Source organism: Sciurus vulgaris (assembly GCF_902686455.1).
Source record: "Sciurus vulgaris genome assembly, chromosome: 2".
Classification (NCBI taxonomy): Eukaryota; Metazoa; Chordata; class Mammalia; order Rodentia; family Sciuridae; genus Sciurus; species Sciurus vulgaris.
In genome coordinates this window covers 160,618,415-160,643,199 of record NC_136462.1, presented here as the reverse complement: position 1 = coordinate 160,643,199, position 24,785 = coordinate 160,618,415, and the positions used below count along the sequence as shown (strand labels likewise).

General features: G+C 37.6%; 1 protein-coding gene across 4 annotated transcripts in view; it reads right to left on the bottom strand.

Annotated features, from left to right (window-relative positions):
* The window catches only part of DZANK1 (double zinc ribbon and ankyrin repeat domains 1), an 83,049-nt gene that overhangs the window by 13,625 nt on the left and 44,639 nt on the right, over nucleotides 1–24,785 (bottom strand). For all 4 annotated transcript variants that reach the window (XM_079123348.1, XM_079123350.1, XM_079123349.1 and 1 more), the window contains 5 exons: nucleotides 24,574–24,666; nucleotides 10,920–11,039; nucleotides 9,909–10,073; nucleotides 8,305–8,512; nucleotides 33–136 (listed from right to left, as the gene is read on the bottom strand). In XM_079123348.1, coding sequence (XP_078979474.1) covers nucleotides 33–136; nucleotides 8,305–8,512; nucleotides 9,909–10,073; nucleotides 10,920–11,039; nucleotides 24,574–24,666 — 690 coding nt within the window. The remainder of the gene's footprint in view (nucleotides 1–32; nucleotides 137–8,304; nucleotides 8,513–9,908; nucleotides 10,074–10,919; nucleotides 11,040–24,573; nucleotides 24,667–24,785) is intronic.

The following is a 24,785-nucleotide window of genomic DNA, read 5'->3' as shown; positions in this document are numbered from 1 at the left end:
ATGCTCTGGAATGGAAGTTTCATCTCACCCACCTTTCCCATTCTGGGTTCTGCAATCAAGGCCCGGAATTCAGGGTTGTTCTGAGCATAAGACCTGAGGTGAGCAGAGATGTGATCCAATTGTCTTCTCCAGTATCCTAAAAAAAGAAGAGGAAGTCAGCCATATGGATACTTCTTCTAAGAAAGAAATATGAAAATGTAGACTATATATTCTCAAATAGGTTATTTTCCTTTGCCAAATTTAGTGATGATTTGTCCTTTTTGAACCTCAGTTATGCACTAGAATAAGTTCCATCCCTCCTCCAGCTTCATATTATACATGATTAATCACTGAATATTACAGAATCTTTGGTGGGGGGTAGTAGGGATTGAACCCAGGGTCACTTCACCACTGAGCTATATCTTCAGCCTTTTTTATTTTTAATTTTGAGACAGGAACTCTCTAAGTTGCTTAGGGTCTTGCCAAGTTGCTGAGGCTGCCTTCAAATTTGTGATCCTCCTGCCTCAGCTTCCTGAGTCACTGGGATTACAGGCATGCATTACTATGCCCAGCTGAATATTATAGAATCTTAAAAGACCATACTTGAATATCACACAGGTGTCTTTTCTTTCTTTTATTCTATCCCACATATAACATAAATATTTTTAAAATGTACAGTTTGGGTTTAACAAATATATACAACTTAGTCAACGTATAGAACATTCACATCATTCCTAAAAGTTTTCTTTGTCCTTTTCTAGCCTTCATAGGGCTAAAACATATTTGAATTAGGTGTCACCACTTCAAATATTGGAGATTTCATATAAGCCAGGCTGTCTTGTTTCTCATGTGCAGGACAGGATGCAGTGGCACTGGGCCTGCCTTTCTGCACAGGTCCATTGCCTGGGGCAAGGAGCAGATGATTGGGATGAGACCCCAGCTAAGGTGGCAGAAATGGCTGGGTGGGGGGCACCTGGGATGGCTGGGCCTTGCCTCATGTTTTCTGTCTGTGCTCACTCAAATGTCTGCATCTTGATTTTGGTTGTTGGCGGGTGTTATGGTTTCGATCTAAAAATGTCCCCCAAAGAGCTCTTATGTTAGGCAATGTAGCAATGTTCAGAGATGAAAAGACTGATTATGAGAGCTGTAACCTCTCAGTGAATTCTTCCATTTGATGGATTAATAACTTGAATGGACTACTGAATAGTAAATGTTGGCAGGTAGAGGTGGCTAGAGGAAGTAGGTCACTGGGGTGTGCCCTAGGGGACTATATCTTGTCCCTGGCTCCCCTCACTCACTCTCACCACTCGCCCTGCTTCTTGGATGCCCTGAGCTGAGATTTTCTCTCCCTTTCCCTTCTGCCATGATTTTCTGCCTACCTCAGGTCCACAGCAATAGAATTAGTCAATCATAGGCTGAATCTCTAAAACCATTAGCCCAAAATAAACTTTTCATTCTCTAATTTATTCTAGTTGGGTATTTTTGTCACAGGGATGAAAGGCTGATTAACACAGCTGGGATGCCTCTGTTCTCCATATGGCATCTTTCCTCGTTCAGTGCTGGCTTCCTGGAGAGTAAGTGGGAACTTTCATCCTTCTGAAGGCCCAGAACTGTCATGGTGTCTCTTCTACCACTTCCTAATGGCCAGGGCAAGTCATAAGGTCAGTTTAGATTCCAGAGAAAGGGAGACAGCCTCTTCCTCTTGAGGATAAGAGGATGTGGGGGGTCATTCCGGCTATCTCCACAGGCACTCTACCTCAGGACTGATACCACATTCAAGTTCCTAAGAGCTTTATCAGACTGAATCAGGGAGATTCAGAGAGCAAGAGGAGAGCTGGGATGATCAGTTTCTGGCATGGAAGCCTCACTGAATTTACTGCTCTCACTCCCCCAACTATTAAAAAACAACAACAATAACAACAGCCATTTAAATTCTCTGTAAATAGTTCTAAGGACAGACAGCAAATGAAGCAGCAGTTAACAAAGAAAATATTCTAAAACTCAGAACAGTGCTTTTGTGGTGTTGGAACCATGACCCATACCCTTTCACCTCCTCTTGACTGAGAATGATGGAAATTCCACTCCAGATAGCTGTAGCCAGGAACACAGGGCTCCCTCCCCTCTGAGCTCCAGGTCAGACCTGCAGTATCTTCTCAGGAGGGACAGTACTTAAGTATTTCTCATTCTGCCCCAAATGCCTATTGCATAGGCTAAGTTCTGGGCAAGTCTAATCAAGAGAGGGGGGTTCCCTCTTTCTGCCCACCCACCTCCCATGGGCTGGCAGCTCTGCCTTGAGTCTGAAACACTGAGAAAACAGGTCCAGATAACCTATTCCTGGTTCATTCATCACAGTTCCTATTTTGGGAGAGGAAAGTCTAGAGACCAAAAGCTACAGCGGCATGCTCTCTCTGCTGAGTACTTAGCCTCTAAAGCAAGGGTATCATTCTTAGAGAAAAACACCATTGTCTACACCCCTGCATCCTGAGCACTGGCTTAAAGATTTTACCCAGAGGAAGAGGCAGGTCATAAAACTGTTTGGATTCTCTCCTGAAGGATATGACTTCATTTGCAGCAAAGTGTAGGAAAGTTCAATCCTAAGGCTGCTCTCAAAAAAAGGAGGATTACAAGTTCAAGGCCAATAACAAGACCCATCTCAAAAAAAAAAAAAAAAAAAAAAAAAAAAAGGCAGAGGATGGTAGATTCTCTAGAACCAGGGAAATAAAACAGCTAAGAGGAGTCTTCTAAGGCCACACAAAAATATTTAAATAATGATCAATGAAACTCCCTGAGAAGGATTCCAAATTGGATTAGATCAGTCTATGGAGCAATTTATGCCCAGGGGCATGGCTGTACACAATACAGCAATGAGCAGTAAGTGAAGCTTAATGGCTGGGTGTGATCAGGGAAGAAGATAGGGAGGGAGGGCCCTGCCAAAACCACCATCATCTTAGAATGAAAGGGTACATGCCAGGGCTTACCCTTTCCAAGGAGTAACATCAGAGGCTTTATATGATAGGGGTGAAATAAAGTTCACTAAAATGATCTAGCTAGTCATTAAACAAACAAGGTTGGGAGTGAGGTTAATACTCAGAGTTGATACCATATGTTATCTAAAATGTCCAGTTCCAACAAAAAATTATGAGACATGCAAAGAAACAGGAAACTCTAAATCAAACACAGGGAAAAAAGCAGGCAACAGAAACTACCTGTGATAGCATCCAGCTGTTGGAGATTTTACAAAAACTTCAGAGTAGATTATTACAAATGTGTTCAAAGAACTAAAGGAAACCATGCTTAAAGAAGAAAAAGAAGGTATTGTTACCCTGTCCTAATTCCTATACTACTTAGGTGACCTAGCTGAATTTCCACCCAATGCTAATCTTATTTATCTCTGAGGACAGGATTGCTGTGGCCAGCAATTCTTCATGTGAGCTGGTCAAAACTGGTTGAATCTAAGATGGCTGCCAGAGTGACCACCAATACTCACCAACTAAATTAAAATACCATCTTCATGCTAAAATGACACTCGCCCAGCACCATAACTCTTGATAATTGTCATGATGACAACCAGAAAGAACCACAAAAGGAGTAAAAAGACATGATGCTTGAATTCCTGGAAAATCTCTACCTATTCCCAGAAAAGACATGGATATCCTCCCTTTGATTAGGCTTCCCCTCCCCCTCATTTCTTTTACCCTCTATCTATAGCTTCCCTACTCCTGATGGGTGGAGAAGCTGATCTGTGAGACTTTCTCCCTGCTTCTCCTATTCTTGGGCAAGAGTAAACCTTCCTTCCCTGCTCAATCAGCACTCAATCTTGGTACTGGTTCCACAATTCTGTGAGAGAAAAAGAGCTGGTTTGGGGTAAAAAATTAGTAATAGTGTAATGGTAATGCTTCATGAAATAAAGAATATAAATAAGCAGAGAGAAATTATATAAAAGAACCTAATGGAAATTGGTAGCAGAAAAGTACAATAATGGAAATTAAAAAATTCACTAAAGGGATTTAACAATAGCTTTGAGCTGGCATAAAAAAATTCACAAACTGAAAAAAAGTAGATCAATAGATATTATACAATGAAAAGTACACAGGAAAAAGAATGAAGAAAAAATGAACAGAGTGTGAGACCTGTGAGAAACTATCAAGCCACCAACATATGCATGATGAGAATCCCAGGAATAGTGGCAGAGTAAGAGGCAGAAAAAAATATTTGAAGATATGATAGCCAAACACTTCCCAAATTTGATGGACTTGAACTTATACATTTGAGATGCTCAAAAACTCCAAGTGAGATAAATCCAGGAAGATTCACAGAAAGACATATTATCAAACTGTTGAAAGACAAAGAGGATCTTGAAAACAGAAAGAGAAGGGACTTATCATATACAAGGGCCCTCAGTACAATAACAGAAGATTTCTTAACATAAATCATGAAGGCCAGAAGACAATGGGATAACATATTCAAGCTACTCAAAGAAAAAAGTATGATGAAACATTGTCCAGGATAGACTCTATATTAGATCCTATCAAGTCTCAACAGATTTAAAAGATAGACAGCTTCCAAAATATCTTCTTATACTACAACAAGATGAAGTTAAAAGCTGAGCGTGGTGACACATACCTGTAATCCCAGCTACTTCAGAGACTGAGGCAGGAGGATCACAAGTTTGAGGCCAGACTGGGCACCTTAGTGAGAACTTGTATCAAAATAAAAATTTTAAAAAGTGCTGGAGAAATGGATCAATGATAGAGCACTTCCCTAACATGTATGAGTGGCATTTTGTGAAATACAGAATAGAAAAACAACAGAAAACAACAAAGTCAAAAGTTGATTCTGAAAAGACCATCAAAATTGATGAGCTAGACTGGCCAGGAAGAAGACAGATGTCTCAAATTGCTAAAATCAGAAATGAAATAGGGGATATTAGTACCAACTGTACGGAAATAAAAATGATTATGAGGATGAAGATATAGCATAGTAGTATAGTACTTGCCAAGCATGTGGGAGGCCCTGGATTCAATCCCCAGAACTGAAAAAGATGATTCAGAAGGAATCTGTATGCCACTAAATAAGATAAATCAGATGAAGTGGATAAATATTTAGAAATAGCCAACACTGACTCAAAAAAACAAACAAACAGAAATCTGAATTAGCCTATAAGAAGTAAAGAAGAATTAATATCCATTCTTCATAAACACTACCAAAAAAATAGAAGAGGAGAAACTTTCTACTCATTCCATAAGATCAATATTAGCCTTTGCTAAAATCATAAAAAGACATCACAAGGAAAGAAAATTACAGTCTAATATCTCCTGTAAATATAAACACAAAAGTCTTCAAGAGAGTACTTAGCAAAACTATCTTAGGCCACTTGTACTGCTATAATGACATACCTAAGACTGGGTAACTAACAAACTACAGAAAGGATTCCTCACGGTCTGGAGGCTGGAAGTCCATGATCAAGGAATCAGCAGGTTTAGTGTCTGACGAAAGCTTGGTCTTTTGTTTCCAACATGGTATCTTGTTGCCCTGTATCCTCCAGAGTGGAGGTATGCTGTGTTCTCACATGGCAAAGGATGGAGGGGCAAAAAAAGGGCCTAAGGTAGTTCCTGCCATCCTTTTTATGAGGCATCCATGGGGTAGAATCCTCATGACTTAATCACTTTCCAAAAGGCCACACTTTTTAGTACTACCACAATGGGAATTTTGGAGAGGACCCATTTAAACCGTAGCACAAACTGAACACAAAACCTATAAAAGAATTAATATCACAACCAAGTGAGATTATCCCAGGAACAAAAGATTTGGTGTAACATTTAAAAATAAATGAGTGTAAAACACTGTATCAGTGAAATAAAAAACAATGAATGATATGATTATCCAAGTAGACGGAGAGAAAGCATTTGACAAAACCTAACACTCTTTCCAGAGAAATACACATATACAAAAATCTAGAAATGGGAGGGGAAATTCTCAATATGACAAAAAGCATCTGTGAAAAAACTATAGTGAATATCATGCTTAATAGTTAAAATCTGTGCACTTTCTCCTAAAATAAAAAATAAGACAAAATATTTCTGTTCTTACCACTTCTATCCAACAGTGTATGGAGGTTCTAACCAGGGCAGTTAGGTAGGAAAATTAGATAAAAAGCACCCAATTAGGAAAGTAAGAAGTAAAACTCTCTCAACCTGTAGATGCTATGATGTTGGACACAGAAAATCCCAGGGAGCTCACTAAAAATTATTATTAACTAGTAAGAAAAAGTTCACTAAGGTTAAAAGATACAAACAAGATTAAAATTTAAAAATCAATTTTATTTGGATACATGCAATAAACAATCCAAAAATGAAATCAGGAAAACAATTCCATTTATAACAGCATCAAAAACAACAGATACTTAAGAAAAGAGTTAACAAATGAGGTATGAAACTTACACCCTGAAACCTACAAAGAAGAAAATTAAAGATCTAAATAAATGGAAAGACCCCCAACATGAATCAAAAGACTTAATATTAGCCACATGTGGTGGTGCATGCCTGTAATCCTAGTGGCTTGGGAGGCTGAGGCAGGAGGATCCCAAGTTCAAGGCCTGCTTCAGCAATTTAGCAAGATCCTGTCTCAAAATAAAATATTAAAAGGGCTGAGGATGTGACTCAGTGGTTAAGTGCCCCTAGGTTCCAACTCCAGTACCAAAAATAAAAAAAAAGAAGACAAAATTATAAAGATGACAATATTCCCCAACCTGATCTACAGATGAACACAATTCCACAATTTCTATCAGGACTCCAGCTGGGTTCTTTGTAGAAATGGCAAGTTTATCCTTAAATTTAAATGGAAACTCAAAGACTCAGATTATCCAAAACAATTTTGAAAAGAAGAAAAAAGTCAGAGGACTCACAATTCCTAATTTCAAAACTACAGAGCAACAACAGGTTGGGGATGTAGCTCAGAGGTAGGATGTTTGCCTAGCAGATTCAAGGCCCTGGGTTCAATCTCCAGTACAGAAGAAAGAAAAAAGAAAAAAAAAAGTAATTACAGAGAAATAGTAATCAGTCATGTGGTTCTGGCATAAGGATAGACATGTAGATCCATGCAATAAAAATGAAATCCAGAGTAAGGCATGGTAGCACACGCCTGTAACCCCAGAGTCTTTGGAGGCTGAGGCAGAAGGATCTCAGGTTCAATGCGAGTTTTGGCAATTTAGTGAGACCCTGTCTCAAAAATAAAAAAGAGCCAGGGGTGTAGTTCAGTGAAAGAGTGCCCCCTGGTTAAACCCATAGTACACACTCACAAAGACGGAAGGAAGGAAGGATGACTGAGTTCAAGGAAATGTTAATTAAAGTTTAATGATGTATCACTTTCCACCCACTAGAATGATTATAATGAAAAGTCAGATAATAACAAGTGCTGACAAAGATTCAAAGAAAACAGAAACTTAATACACTGTTGGTCAGAACATAAAATCATATAGCCATGATGGACAATAGTCTTATAAAGTTCCTCCATAAGTTCAACATGTTACCATGTGACCCAACAATTGTACCCATAGAAAAACAAATATTCACATCAGCATTATTCCTAAGAGCCCAGAGTTGAAAACAACTCAAATGTCCATCAACCAATGAATGTCATATTGTCCATATCACAGAGTATTACTCAGTCATAAAAAATAAAGTACTGAAACATGCTACAACACAATGAATCATGAAAATATTACAGTAAGTGAAAAAGCCAGACACAAAAGACCATATATTATATGCTTCCATTTATATGAAATGTCCAGAATAGACAAACCCATGAAGACAGAAGAGCATTGGTTGGTAGACACTTGGGAGAGAGGATGAGGGGAGTGACCACTTCAAGAATACAGGGTTTACTTTTGGGGTGATGAAAATTTTCTGGAAATAGATAATGGCATTGGCTATATATTACTGTACACTGAATTGTACACTTTAAAATGGTTAAATGGGTGAATTTGATATTATGTGAATTTTACCACAACAAAAAAAGAGATGGATGATGGCAGATAATGATAACAATGTGGACAAACGGAGCATAAGAGAAGGAATCCACATGTGCCATTTGAGTGAGGAACTGGATGACAGGGCTGTGAGTTACAAACAGCAGAGTATCAAAGTTTAAGCAAGAGCTATTATTTATACAAAGAAAATTACTTGAAAAAAGAAGAATGAAGGAACTTACTTCTTATATATGAAAACAAACTAAAAGGGAGAAGGAAAAAAAAAAAAAAAAAGAGAAAACACTTGCAGAGAAAGAATGAGATTCCTGCTGACCAGAAGAAAGCATGCTTCGCCTCACCCCTTCCTGGGCTGATAGCTGTGAGGAGAGGTTTGTGGTCGCTCCTCTTCTCTTGTCTCTGCTGTTGAGAAACCATTTCCAGCTCCTTCTTTGCTAGCAGCTTGCCGGATGGGTAGAACAGCCCAACGGTCTGTGTGCCCCTCTCTTTCTTTGTCCCAGTATCAGATCTGGGCAAAGGAACATTTAGGGGCTGCCAGGCAGCTCGGTGCTATGAGCAAGGCAGCAAACACAAAATTTAGAATATACGTTAATCAATCCCTATCTCCATTTTACTTATAGAAAATAATTCTAATCCCAAATGAAAATTATCTCTACAAAACTCTTCTTTGAACTAAAAGGGTTTTTCAGCCCTTGCTTTGTCTTTCCTAGCAATTCCCAGCCTGGCCCATGAATCCACTCCATCCCCTTGTCTCAAATTCAGGAAATTAAAGAATGTTTCCTGTCTTGCTAAGAGCATGGAAGATATCTATACTCTTAGATCTACAAATCAGTGGAACAAAGACTTCAGTACTCAGCCCCTCACACTCAACGACTGGGCACCAACATTTTCTCCGATGCACTCTCCTGTTCAGAAACAGTGTATAGGCTGTACACTGCACAATGTCACTGCATCAAAAAGGGTGCCATTCATATGGTGGGTGATGTACATTTGTATATGTATTATGATAGTTTTTCTGGTGGTAGGGGGCATGGAGAAAAGGCCTTGAGAGCTTGTTTGGAGGTTCTAGCAGGGGAGCGCAGCTACTCGTATACCCTTGACCGAAGAACGGTCCTCCTCTATCGGGGAAGGTCGTCCTCTTCGACCGAGCGCGCAGCTTCGGGAGGGACGCACATGGAGCGGTGAGGGAGGAAGGGGACACCCGCCTAGCCAGCCAGATCAGCCAAATCAACCCTGGCGATCAATGGGGTGACAGATGTCGCAGCCAGATTGCCCTCACATCCGAGAAAAGGCCTAATGGCAGTCAAATGTCTTTAGGAAAGAACATCTTTGTGTCATATGGGATGAGGAGCTGTCCCAGGACCTTTTCGTCTTTCAATCTGGCTTAAAAGGTGATTAACTCCCTAAAACTATATTCAATGTGCATTTTCTGTAATAATTATTAATTTTTTAAAATAAAGAGATGAGAAGACACCTGGAAAGTCTTCACCTAGCTTAGAGAAATCCATAAAGGCTAACAAGACACCAGTTATTAGACCTTAATTGCTTCTGAAAATAACCATGTGAGATTTTTGTCAAACCATGCCCAGATGTTATAAATGGCAAAAGCAATCTTACAAACTTGATGTAAGTTTTTAAAAATACAATACAGTAGGGGGAAATTACAATAAAAATTCAAGAGAAGTACCTATCCCTTGTATTTGAAATCCATTTCTCCCTTGTGGCATTATGCCCACTGCCTTACAGATGCTATTAGACCTTTATCTACATTGAGCGAATGCATATTTCAGTTTTTGAAGAAATCATCTGAGTGCTTAAATTCTAGTTGATTGCATTTGTTTACAAATCTATTTGAAAGTTCTTATGAAAAGTCTAATACTAGCTGTCTTCCTGGGTTAATTCACAGGGTGAAGTACACTAGTTATTACTACAGTGGAGGCCTCACCTCAGAGAAAGGTTGAGGTTCCCCAGCAACTGTTGCTAGGCTGCTGTCCCAGCTGAATCTTGCCATGGACTTCACATAAATTCCACAGGAACCACAGAATCGAGCAGACAGGTGATTGCTGGCCCCACATTTAGGGCAAACAGAGTGGCTAGCAGGAATTTTAAGCTAGGGATAGAAAATATTTTTATAATATTAGACTTATAATTTATTCTCATACCATACAATCTCTAGCCACCAATATAACATGCCCATATCCTCTGACTCAGCAAATCTACCTTTTAGAATTTATCCTATAGATAAATAAGTACTCAAATAAATCTATTCCAGGCTATCTCCTGCATCACTATGGCTTTAGAAGATATAACTGGAAACAACCTAAGTGTCCAGCAATAAGGGATGGCCTAAATATATGACAATATGTACATACAGACAGTGGAATATTATGAAACTACTGCAAAGAATGATGAGGTTGCCAACAAGATACATTGCTAGGTGAAAGAAATGGACCAGTGCTCACAGTAAGCACTAGTTATATGTGCACTAACTAGCTAATGAACTCCTCAGAAGCTGGATAACAGCAATTCTAGGGAGAGAAACTGCAGGACTAAGATGAGAAGGGAGCTAACCCTTCTCATCTTTTTTATTATTTGCTTTTTTATTTGCATGCAATATTTACTTAAATAAATACATTAATAATTTTGAGTGTTATGTTTAAAAGGTAGGCAAACAATTCATTTAAGAGCAGTCAATGGTCAATAAATGAGTGAAAAAGGTTTAACCTCAAAAGAATGCAAATCAAAATGGCAATGAGACACAATTCTCAATATAAGAAAATCTCTTATCTGTATCTCCAAATTTTTAATCTCAAAACTCTCTTATTTCTGACTCTAAATTTTTAGGTACTGAAATCACAAGAAGTGACTTCTGTGAAACTGTGAGAGAAGCGCCTGGCTCCCTGTAGGCTGGTGGAGGAATGCTCAGCTTGGAGAAGCTCAGTTTTAAGATACCCACTGTGGCGCCACACCAGTCACAGAAGGACGCCTCGCAGATGTTCAGGCGACCACAGGAGCAGGAAATGGTGTCTCCTTTCTGCGTGGGCAGAGGAGGGGCTTTATCTCCATTGCACATTGACTGGTGAAAAAACAGCATTTACGGGCAAGATCAGTATTAGATTCATCAGTCCCCCATCCTAATCCAAAAAGAATAAATCCCCACAATAATGCAAACCCTGCAAATATAGTACTTTTTACCCACAGGGTAAGATTATGGTGCACTTCACCAACAAATAAATTAGCTCGAAAACACACATTCCTTCATGGTGAATCACAGAAAGTTGGCACAGAAACTGGTGCCCCCCACATCTTGATATCCCTCAGTATCTTTACTAATTTCAAAGGCAGCAAGCCCACCATTGACTTAACACAGCCATATTAATGAAGAGAGCGTATAGCAAGCTACCTAGGATACCATGACTGAGGTTTATCTTCTATCCTTTGGTCTTCTAGTTTCCATCGAGATATGTGGATTTGTTTTCCACATGTCACACATGAAAAGTATTGTTTTATTTTGGAGAAGGAGACAGAATGGTTTCATAAGAATTTCCAAGAGTCTTTCAGGTAGACCAAGATTGGGATTTTTGCTCCTGTTACTCACTCACTAGTGCCATGTAGATTTTCTCACTTCCCAAATTGGGCTGATGGTAACAGTGACAGCTACCTGATCACCTACTATGTGTGGACATTGTTCTGAGTGCTGCCCCTGTACCTCCCGTCAACCCACACGATGATCTATGAGGTGTCACCACCGTCCCAGTTTTACAGAGGTGGAAAACTGGGGCAGAGAGAGGGTAAATCCACAATTTGAACCAGGCCATCTGACTCTGAAACCTGACTTTTATCCAGGACTCCACCCAGCCCCATCAATACCACAGCTTCCTTACAGGTTTATAGGAGGTTTCAGATGATTAATGGCAAATAAGTATATAGGAATGCTTACTATAGGGTCAAATTCTCTATGTCATCTTCCTACCATCCCATCTTGCTTTCACTAGATCCTGATTTCTTTAAGAGAAGGGAATGTAATTTTATATTTTTTCCCATTAGTACAATACCTGGTACCTTGGCACATGAAAGTTATTCAAATATTTATTTTTTAGAATTTTTTAAGTTGTAGATGGACACAATACCTTTATTTTATTTATTTATTTTTATGTGGTGCTGAGGATAGAACCCAGTACTTCACATGTGCTGGACAAGCACTCTACCACTGAGCCACAACCCCAGCCCCTCAAATAGTTATCGAATCAATGAATAACTGATTCAATTGATAACTGAATAGATGTATTGCCTTATATTCTACATATAATACTAGGAATGTGCACACCACGGAAAATATTTTCTAATGACAGTTTTCCCTCAAAGACAGCCATTTCAGTTAACTTATTTGCCCAGATGTAGCCTGATCAGCTTCAGAGCACTCTCATCCTAAACAGAAATCTTTCCAGAAAAAGACCATAGCAGCCCCTAACATCTAGAGACCTGAGAAAAGAGAACTCTCTGTGTATGTTTATCTTCATTTCTGGGCAATTAGAGAGACTCCGTCAGATAAATAAAAGGAGACATTCCTTGCAAACTTTCACTTCAGACCTTACATTTCAATTGTCTTAGTGTTAAAGGGTTTTTTTTTTTTTTTTTTTTGGTACTGGAAATTGAACTCAGAAGTGCTTAACCACTAAGCCACATCCCCAGCCCTTTTCATTTTGAGACAGGGCCACCCCAAGTTGCTTAGAGCCTTACTAAACTGCTGTGGCTGTCCTCAAACTTGCAATCCTCTTGTCTCAGCCTCCTGAGTCACTGGGATTACAGGCATGTGCCACTATACCCAGATAAAGTTTTGATATAAATCTTGTCAACTGGAGTTTCAAAACACAAATACTTCAGACCTTTCATTTTAATGCATCTACTTTTTGAGTGGATTTTTATATAACATTGCTATAAAAAAAGAAAAATTATCTTACCCCATCATATTAATGCTGCTGAACAAAGAAAAAAACATAAAACTATCAGATTGAACATGCATTGTTAATTCTATGACACTGTGAAAAATACTATTATTCTGACATCTAAATTCCAATAAACCACTACTCAGGTAGAAATACAATTTTTAAAACAAATTCAATTTTGGGTTGTCCCTAAAATGGTTTTGCTGATAGAAGAGACCCAGAAACAAATTATAACATTGATAGTTAACAAAATCAAATTAAATAATTTTACTATTTAAGTAGTCCAGAAGACCTGAGGAAAGAATGTCTAGAAAATAAATCTTTTTTTTTTTGGTACTGGGGATTGAACTCAGCATCACTTGATCACTGAGCCACATCCCTAGTCCTATTTTGTATTTTATTTTGTGACAGGGTCTCACTGAGTTGCTTAGCACCTTTCTTTTGTTGAGGCTGACTTTGAACTCGTAATCCTCCTGCCTCATCCTCCCAAACCACTGGGATTATAGGCCTGTGTTACCGCCTGCCAGAAAATAAATCTTTTGACTGGCAATTTACATAAGTCTATCAGCAAGATCATTCCTAGGCTGATTCTATGAGTATTTTCCATTTTTGTGCTTTTCCAACCTCACTATTATTCTCTGGTGCTTTGGAAAGTTACATGGTATAATTTCATGATGGGAGAATGATTTAGTTTGAAACCACATTAACAGACAATATCAACAAAAGGTTATCCTGAAATTGCATGAGATTTGACTGGGTAACATGTGTCTTCCAATAAAACCCACTAGCTCATAAATATGTTTCCACCCTCAGTTTTGTAAAAGAAACACATGTAACAGAAATAATATTTTTCAAGTATATAGATTTTTTTCCTTCTGGTAATGGAGTAAGAACACACAACTATAAAATTTGCTCATAATACATGAAGGTACTGAAGAATGAACAGAAGCAGGTAGACTCAGCAAATACACACAGGAAGAGGTGGGAAATAACATTCCCATAGGATTTATAATGTATATAGGTAATATACATACATATGCATATGTGATGTATGTATATATGTTACATATAACATATATGTGCTATATGTAACTCATGTATCTCAATCATATAGGAAGAGAGGAGAGGGAAATGAACCTACATGATATTAAAATCTTGCAATCAATCTTACAGCCTAACAAAGTATATGATGGAACAATTGGGTCAGGAGTATAGTTAGAGGGAGTCTTTATAATATTAATTATATATATTAATATATTTAATACAATTATATATAAATATATAATTAATTATATATATATTAATGACACGATTCCTTGATTCAACAATTGTGGAAGGGTTATCAATCCATGTAACGTGTATTACCACACATTTCTTTTTGAGGTAAGAACACTTAAAATTTATTCTCTTAGCAAGTTTCAAATACATAATGTATTGTTACTAACCACAGTCACAACAATTATAATAGATCTCTTGAATTTATTCCTCCTAACTAAAATGTGTCCTTTGACCAACATCTCCCCAACTCTACCACCTCCCAACCTCTGGGAACCATTTTACTCTTGTTTCTTATAAGTCTGATGTTTTCACACTCGACATCTGAGATCATTCAGCATGTGTCTTCCTGTGCTTCCTGTGCCTGGATTATTTCACCTAACACAATGGCCTTCAGCTTCATCTTACTTTTGCAGATGATAGAATTTCTTTCTTGTTCTAAGATTGAACTGTATCCCATTGTTAATATATACCACATTGTCATTAGCTGTTGGTCTGTTGATAGACACAGGTTGAGTCCATGTCTTGGTAATTATGAGGCTTCAATGAACAGAGGAGTTAGATATCTCTTTGACATACGGGCTTCACTTCCTTTGGAGAAATATTCAGCAGTGGGTTTACTGGATCATGTGATAGCTTTATTAATTTTTTGAGGACCACTCAGACTGTTTTCCCATAAGGCTGTACTAATTTACATTTCCATCAACAGCATGCAAGGATTCCCTTTTCTTCTGTCCTTGCCAAAACTTCCTAACTTTTGTCTTTTTTTAGAATAGCTGTTTTGACAGGCATGAGGTAATAATTGCTCATAGTGGTTCTAATTTACATTTCTCTGATGATTAGTGATGTTGAACATTTTTATTTTGTATGCCTGTTGGTCATTTGTACGTCTTCTGAGAAGTGTCTTCCCAGGTCCTTTTCCAATTTTTCAATTAAGATATTTGTTTTCTCAACACCCAGTTGAGTGCCTTACATATTTTGAATATTATCTTCTTATCGGATGTGTGGTTTGCAAATATTTTCTCCTGTTTGGTAGGCTGTCTCTTCATTCTGCTGACTGACTCCCTTGCCATGCAGAAGCTTCTTAGTTTGATGTAATCCCGTTGGTCTATTTTCACTTTTTTTGCCTGTACCTTGGGATCCAAAAACAATCATTGCCCAGACCAGTGTCCTGAAGTTTTCTCCTTATGTTTTCTACTAGAAGTTTTTCAGTTGCAAATCTTATGCTTAAGTCTTTAACCTACTTTCAGTTGATTTTTATATACAGTGTGAGATAAGGGTCTACCTTCATTCTTCTGCATGTGAATATCCACTTATTGAAGAGACTGCTCATTCCTCAATGTGTATTCTTAGCACCTTTATCAAAAATCAATTAATGGTAAATGCATGATTTATTTTTCTGAGCCTTCTATTCTGTTTCATTGATTGATGTGTCTCTTTTTATGGCAGTAACATGGTGTTTTGATTTACTATAGGTGTGCAGTAAGTCAGGCTTTTATCTTTTTGCTCAAGATTGCTTTGGCTATTCTGCATCTTTTGTATTTCCACATGAATTTTATGATTGTTTTGTCTATTCCTGTGAAAAATGTCATTGGAATTTTGATAGGGATTGTACTGAATCTGTAGATTGCTTTGGATAGTATGAACATTTTTTCATATTTTTTATTGATGCATTATGGTTGAACATAATGGTGGGATTCTTTGTTACATATTTATGCATGCACAGAATATTATAACGTATTTGGACAATATCATCCCCCAGTATTTCCCCTTTCTCTTCCTTCCTCCCTCCTCCTGGTCCATTTCCTTTACTAATTGCCCTTTGATTTTCATGAGATATTCCCCCCAAGCTTTCTCTTCCTTTTTTGTAACTTCCACATATGAGAGAAAGCATATGGCCCTTGAATTTCTGAATTTGGCTTATATTGCTTAACAAGTTCCATTCATTTTCCTGTAAATGACATGATTTCATTCTTCTTTATGGCTTAATAAAACTTCATCATGTATATATACCATTTTTTATTCAGTCATCCATTGACAACTACTTAAGCTGGTTCCATAGTTCGGCTACTGTGGATTGTGTTCTTATAAACATGGGTATGCATATATCACTATGGTATGCTGACTTGTAATTCGTTAGGATAAATACTGAGGACTGGTATAACTGGCCATATGGTGGTTCCATTCCTAGTGTTTTCAGGAATATCCACACTGATTTCCATAGTGGCTATAACTAATTTACAATCCCACCAACAGTGTCAAAGTTTTCCTTTTTCTCCATATCCTCTCTAGCATTTCTTATTGTTTGTATTCTTGATGGCTATCATTCTCGGCGTAGTTCTGATTTGCATTTCCCTAATAGTTAATGATGTTAAACTTTTTTTCCCATATATTTGTTGGCCATTTGTATTTCCTTTTTAAAAAATTTTTTTAGTTGTAGATGGACACGATACCTTTATTTAATTTATTTATTTGTATTTGGTGCTGAGGATCAAACCCAGTGCCTCACACGTGCTAGGCAGGCGTTCTACCACTGAGCCACAACCCCAGCCCCATTTGTATTTCTTTTTTTGAGAAGTGTCTTTTGCCCATTTATCAATTGGGTTATTTAGTTTTTGGTGTTAAGTTTTTGAGTTCTTTTTTGGTACCAGGGATTAAACTCAGGGGCACTTGAGCACTGAGCCACATCCACAGCCCTGTTTTTTTTTTTTTTTTTGTTGTTGTTTTTTTTTTTTTTTTTGCATTTTATTTAGAGACAGGGTATCACTGAGTTGCTTAGTGCCTCCCCATTGCTGAGGCTGGCTCTGAACTCTCCAATCCTCCTGTCTCAGCCTCCCGAACCACTGGGATTACAGGCGTGTGCCACTGCACCTGGTGAGTTCTTATATAATATGAATATTAATCCTATGTCAGAAGAGTAGCTAGCAAATTTTTTTTCTCCCATTCTGTAGGTTCTCTCTTCACATTCTTGTTTCTTTGCAGTGCAGAAGCTTTTAATTTGATTTCATCCCATTTATTTATTAACTCTTGACATTACTTCCTGAGTTTTAAGGGTCCTGTTGAGAAAGTTGTTGCCTGCACCTATATCTTGGAATGTTAACCCTACATTTTCTTTTAGGAGTTGCATAGTTGTTTCTGGTTTAATTCCTAGGTCTTTGGGCCATTCTGAGTTGACTTTTGTGAGGGTGAGAGATAAAAATCTAGTCTCATTCTTCTATAAATGGATAACCAGTTGTCCCAGCACCATTTGTTAAAAAAGCTGTCTTTTTTCCAGCGCATGTTTTTGACACTTTTGTCAAGGATCAGATGACTGTATCTGTGTGGGGTTGTCTCTGTGTCTTCAATTTTGTACCATTGGTCAATGTGTAGTTTTTATGCCAGTACCATGTGGTTTTTGTTACTATAGTTCTGCAGTATAATTTGAAGTCAGGTATTGTGATACTTCCACCATTGCTTAATTGGCGTAGAATTGTTTTGGCTATTCTGCGGTTTTGTTTTGTTTTGTTTTTCCTTCTAAATCGATTTTAGGACTGTTTTTCTAGTTCTATGAAGAATGTCATTGGGATTTTGATGGGAATTGCATTGAATCTGTGTATTGCTTTTGTAGTGTGGCCATTTTAACAATATTAATTATACCTATCTATGAACATGGAAGGTCTTTTCATCATCTTTTAGCTTCTTCAACTTCTTTCTTCAGCCTTCTAGAGTTTTCATCGTAGACAACTTGCAACCCCTTAGATTTATTCCTAATATATATTTTTTTAGGTTATTGTGAATGGGATGTTTTTCTTGAGTTCTTTCTCAGCAGATTCATTATTGGTGTAGAGGAAAGCTATTGGGTTTTGTGTGTCAATTTTGTAACCTGCTACTTTGCTCAATGTTTTATTAGCTCCAGTAGTCTTCCAGTGGAGCTTCTGTTATCTTCTAATTATAGAATCATATTATCTACAAACAGTGCTCACTCAATTTCTTCCTTTCATGAGAAAGGAAGGAATAAAAATAGTTTTACCCCTTTTATTTCCTTCTCTTGCTTAATTGCTCTGGTTAGAATTTCTAGTATCATATTGAATAGGAGTGGTGAGAGGGGACATTTTTGTCTTGTTTCAGGTTTAAAAGAAATCCTTTCAATTTTTCTCCATTCACTACAATGTTGGCTTTGGGTTTGTCATATAGAGCTTTATGATGTTGAGGTAAGTTCCTTCTATCCCTGGTTTCTTCAGTTTTTATCATGAATTAAGGCTGAATTTTGTCAAATGCTTTCTCTGCATCTGTTGAGATGAATATATGATTTTTTGTCCCTAATTATATTTATGTGGTGAATTACATTTATTGGTTTGCATATGTTAAACTATCCTTGCATCCCTGGAACAAAATCAGCTTGGTCATGATGTATGATCTTCTTAATATGTTGTTGAATACAATTTGCTAATATTTTATTAAGGATTTTTGCATCCAAATTCATCAGGGATATTGGTCTGTAGTTTTCTTTCCTTGATGTGTCCCTATCTGGTTTTGGTATGAGGATGATACTGGCTTCATAGAATGAATTTGGAAGTGATCCACTGCCTTCTATTTCATGGAATAATTTAAGGAGCACCAGCATTAGTTTTTCTATAAAGGCTTGGTAGAATTCAGCTTAGAATCCATTTGATTCTGCATTTTTCTTGATTGGATGGCTTTTTATTACTGTTTCTATCTCATCGTTAGTTATTTCTCTGTTTAAGTTTTCTATGTCCTCTTGATTCAATTTTTGCAGGCTGTATGTGTCTAGAAATGTATCCTTTGCTTCTAGGTTTTCCAATTTATTGGAGTATAAGTCCTAAATGATACTTCAAAATTGTCCTTAATGATACTCTGGATTTCTGGGATGTCTATGGTGATTTCTCCTTTTTCATATCTAATTTTATTAGTTTTGGTCTTTTTTTTGTTAGTTTGAAAAAGGGCTTATTAATTTTATCTTTTTGAAGAATGAACTCTTCATTTCATTGGTCCTTTGTATTTTTTTAAAAATTCTGTATTTCATTGATTTTAGTTTTGATCTTAATTATTTCCTTCCTTCTATTGGCTTTGGAATTGGAATTGGTTCTTGTTTTTCAAGGACCTTGAGGTGTATCATTAGATTATTTGGAATCTTTTTTATTTTTATGTAGGCAATCATACCTGTAAACTTTCCTCTTAAAACTGCCTTCAGAGTGTCTCAGAGGTTCTGGTATATTGTATCACTTTCTCATATGAGAATTTTAAAAATTTAAGATTTCTCCCCATTCACCACTCAAAAGTGTATCATTTATATAGTTTCCATAGTGCTTTTTGGTATTGATTTCTAATTTTCATTCCACTAAGATGCAAGAAATTATATAATTTTTTTGTATTTGCTAAGAGTTGCATGTGGCTTAACATATGATCTGTTTTGGAGAAGGTTCCATGAGTAGCTGAGAAGAAAGTGTATTCAGCCATTCTGGTATGAAATATTCTATTCTATAGAATCTGTTATGTTCATTTGGTTTATATTTTTTAAGTTTGAAGAGTCTTTACTCAGTTTAATATTTGGATGATGTATCTATTTGTGAGAAAGATGTGTTGAAACCGCCTGGTACTATTGTGCTGGGGTCTATCTGATGAGTCTTTAATTTAAGTAATGTCTCATATGTAATTAGGTGCACCAATGTTTTAGGGCATAGATATTTACTATTGTTATATCTTCTTGTTGAGGTTTTCCCCTTTACCATTATAAAGTGACCTTCTTTGTCTCTTCAGATTAACTTTGGTTTGAGGTATGCTTTACTGGACGTAAGAGTAGCTACTTCTACTTGTTTTTAGACTCTGTTGGCCTGGGTATATCAATTTCCATCCTTTCACTTTCAGCCTGTGACTGACTTTGCCTATAAGGTGAGTCTCTTACAAACAACATATACTTGGGTCTGGTTTTTTGATCAATTCTGCCAACCTATTTATTTTAACTGTGGTTGAGTTCATTTACATTAAAAATTATTATAGAGAGATGTTTAATTCCTCTCTCTCTCTCTCTCTCTCTCTCTCTCTCTCTCTCTCTCTTTCTTTCTTTCTTTCTTGTTTTTTATGTGGTGCCAAGGATCAAACCCAGTGCTTTACCTGTGGTAGGCAAGAGTTCTACCACTGAGCTACAATCCCAGCCCTATTTCTTTCTTTTTTTATTTTTGTTTTAATTAGGTATACATGACAGTAGAATGTACTATGATACATCATGCATAAATGGAATATAATTTCTCATTTTTCTGGTTGTACATGATGTAGAATCCCACCAGTTGTGTAGTTATATAAGTACATAGGGTAGTGTCTGATTCATCATACTATTCTTCCTACCCACTACTCCTCCCCTCCCATCACTCCCCGCTACCTAAAATAACTCTATTCTTCCCTAGCTCCTCTGCCCTTATTGTAAGTTCTCAGCCCTATTCCTAATGTTTAATTCGGTCCTGTTTGTCATTTGTGTAGCTGCTCTCCAAATGATATTTGTCTATTTGTGAGTTCGTGGGTGTTTTTGTTTTCTTCTATGTGAAGTATTGTCTGTAGTGTCAGCTTCACAGTCATAAATTTGTTAGTTTCTGCTTATCTTGGAAGGTTTTTATTTCTTTTTCAGTTCTGAAGAATAGCTTTGTGGATATAGCAACTGTGGTTGACAGTTATTTTCTTTCCAAGCATGGAAAACATCATTCCAAACCCTCCTGGATTTTTGAGTTTGTCTGTGAAGTAATCAGAAGTAATCTCATTGACTCGCTCTAAATATGACCTGACATTTTTCTCTTGAGACTTTAAAAATTTTATCTTTGTTCTGTATGTTGGCTCTTTTAATTGTAATATGTCATGGAAAAGTTCTTTTTTGATCTTGTCTATTTGCAGTTCTGAACACTTCCTGTATCTGGATGTTCATCTCATTCTCAAGGTTTGGAAATTTTTGTTATTATTTCCCTGAAGAAATTATCCATGCTATTAGCCTGCATTTCACAACCTTCTTCAATTCCAATGATTCTCTTTTCTTTTTTTTGAGTGGGGGGCGGGGCGGGTACTGGGTATTGAACTCAGGGACACTCGACCACTGAGCCACATCCCTAGTCTTATTCTGTATTTTATTTAGAGGCAGGTCTCACTGAGTTGCTTAGCACCTCACTTTTTTTTTTCTTTTTTTCTTTTTTTTTTTTTGCTGAGGCTGGCTTTGAATTCACAATCCTCCTGCTTCAGCCTCCTGAGCTGCTGGAATTACAGGCATGCACCACCATGCCCAGCTCAATCCAGTGATTCTTAAATTTGATTTCTTATTGTTGTCCCAGAGTTCTTATATGTTCTGATCATTACTTATTTTATTTTCTTTAATGCTGTTTGAATCTTCAAGGTCATCCATTTGTCTTAGTTTTGAGATTCTGTCTTTTGTATGGTCTACTCTATTAGGCTTTCAGCTGAACATTTTATTTAATTCATGTCTTTCATTTCCAAGATTTCTGTTTGGTTCTTTTTCAATATCTCTATCTCCTTATTACTGTGTTGGATTTTATGCATCTGTTGGGATGGGTTTCTCCTCCACTCTTATGTGTGGGTCTTTTTTGGGCACAGACTTCTTTTGCCAAGTGTCCTAGGTTGATCTAGATTGAGACACATTTGAGGTGTGGTATCCATAGCTTTTGTGTTAATTCTGTTTTTGCTATAAGAGTAGGTGTCCACGAGTGGGACCTGAGTGCTCCCCAGCTGTTCCTAGTTGGGGCCTGTTGTTAGTTTGGGAGTTTTGTCTCTTCTATTCTTTGTATTAAAGCATTGCTGAAGTTTGAGTCTGGTTAATTTGTGTGTAGAAAAAGGTGCACTGTCTCTTGGCTGGGTTTAGTCTCCACCCTATGAACTTGTAGCATCCTTGTAGATTCCCAGCAGCTCAATAAGAAGTACTCCAATTGTTTGAATTCAAAGTTGCAGAGCAAAAGGAAATTCAGACTTCCCCTATGTGCCATCTTGAATCTTTTTTGTTTTTTGGTACTGGGGATTGAACCCAGGTGCCCTTAACCACTGAGCCACATCCATAGCCCTTTTTATTTTTATTTTGAGAAAGGGCCTCACTATGTTGCTGAGGCTGGTCTCAACTTATGATCCTCTTGCTTCAGTCTCCTAAGTCCCTGGGATTACAAGCATGTGCTACCAGGCCTGAATGCAATCTTGAATCTTTAGTATGAATATTTTAACAATATTAAAATTTCCAGTAATGATCACAGGATATCTTTCAATTTGTTTGTGTCATCTTCAAATTGTTTCATCAACGTTCTACAGTTTACAGTGTACAGTTCTTTCACTTTCTTTAGTTGAAGGATTTAATAATCCTTTCTCAGTGTTTGCTAGAAGAACTAAAGTATAAAAGTAACATAAAATATATGTACAATAGTCCATTTAGAATTAATTGATATTTAGAGAATACTATTCCCAACAATGACAGAACACACTTTATTTTCAAGTGTACCTTGTATGTTTTCCAAGTTAAATCATGTGCTGGCCATAAAATGAATCTCATTAATTAAAAAAAATGAAATCATATAGAGTGTCTTCTCTGACCTTAATGTAATTAAATTTTACATAATAAAAGTAAGATAATAAGAAAAAAAATGGGCAGTTTCTGAGGCTAGTGACCAGGGGAGGGCTTCAACTCCAAAGAGGCCTGATAAAACTTTTATTGAGGGCTGGGGATATAGCTCAGTTGGTAGAGTGCTCGCCTCGCAAGCACAAAGCCCTGGGTTTGATCCCCAGTACTGCCAACAAACAAAAACAACAACAAAAAAAACTTTTATTGGTAAATGACCTGTTCAAGATCTTTCTTGTGGTGGTGGTTAAAGTGCCTAGGTATAATTACCAACATTCATCAAACTCTACAATTAAATAGGTGAATTTTATTGCATATAAATTATAGCTCAATAAAGCTGGAAACAAAGTTCCTTCATGTCAATGGTCTTAAGATGGTCAACTGATTAGACACAACCTCATGAGATAGCTTGTCCAGGGCTAGGGATGTAGCTCAGTGGTAGAGCACGTGCGTAGCATTTATGAGGCCCAGTGTTCAATCCCCAGTGACACACACACACACACATACACACACACACACACACACACACAGGTATCTTGTCCAATGCTCCTATTGTGTCTTCAGAAGATTATATATTGAGGTCCTTACATTCAGTACCTCAGAATGTAACTAGTATGTAAAACAACATATTTGGAAATAGTGTCTTTACAGAGGTCATCAAGTTAAAATGTGGTCCTTAGGTGGGCCCTAATCCAGTACGACTGGTGTCCTTATAGAAAGAGAAAATCAGGACACAGAGGCAGACTCACAGAGGAAGCAATGTGGAGGCATACAGGGAGAACATCCTGTGACAGCAAAGGTGGGAGCTGGAGGGAGGTATGCAGAAACTGGGAAGCTTGAGTCACAAGAAGCTACGATAGAAGGCTGAAATAGTGCCTTCCCCAGCACTTGCACCTCAGTTTTGGACTTCTGTCCTCCTGAACTGTGAGACAATAAATATCCATTGTTTTTAACCACCTGGTTTGTGGTAGTCTGCTTTGGCAGCTCTAGGAAACTAACATATTTCCCCTGGATGCTAACCACGTTAATCACACTAATCATCACATGTTGTCCAGTTTCCCAGGGAATCTCTTTAAGAGGAGAACAAACCCCACAGTTGAAAATACATATAGTAGCCCAAATGAAGCAAGTTGTTTTTTTTTTTTTGCGGTACTGGGGATTGAACTCAGGGCCTTGTGCTTGTGAGGCAAGCACTCTACCAGCTGAGCTATCTCCCCAGCCCTGAAGCAAGTTTTTATCTTCTAGGTTGGCTATTAAATGCCAACTTCTTTTTGGTGGGCCAGGGCAAGAGTCACCTGGAATTTCCACAAAAACATGTTATGAACATAAAATAAATCATCTAAACTGAAACTATCTATGGTATTTAAATTATACATCCTCCTATTCTTTCATTTTTACACCCAAAATAGGCTGTCAGGAAACCTAAGAAGTGAGTGGCTATGATGTCCCCAATTTCCAAAAGCAGCATGTGCATCCTGATAGTCAACAGAGACATACCTGTCTGCACTTAAAATGTGGGTGGGTCCACTTCCTCACAGGTTACTGCCAGCTGCTCTTGCAAAGTTCTTAAGAAACTAGATTTCGCTGAATTCCCTTTAAGTTAAGACTTTGAGAACAAATGTGTATTGATGAATATATAAAGTCCTCTGCAAAAATAACAATGTTGTTTTCAGTTTACCACAAGAAGATTTTTTGGGAGGGGCCTTCTTACCCTACTGCAGATTAAACTTCTCTATTAACATCAACATCAAACATTTATGAGCCACTAGATACAGGATTGGAACACGCAGTCAACCTACCTCTTGTGCTGAAGGCAAGGCCCCTTCACAGGTGACACAGTATCTCAGGTGAGCAGGATTCCCGGTGCCACAGGAACGGCAGACTACCTTTTCCTTATCAAAAGAGGATAAGAACAACTGAGCAAATAACACTGCAAAGAAATCATCAAACAATCTTTGCAGTTAGTCATCCAGCTCTAGATCCTATTATAACACTAAGGCCCTCAAGACTA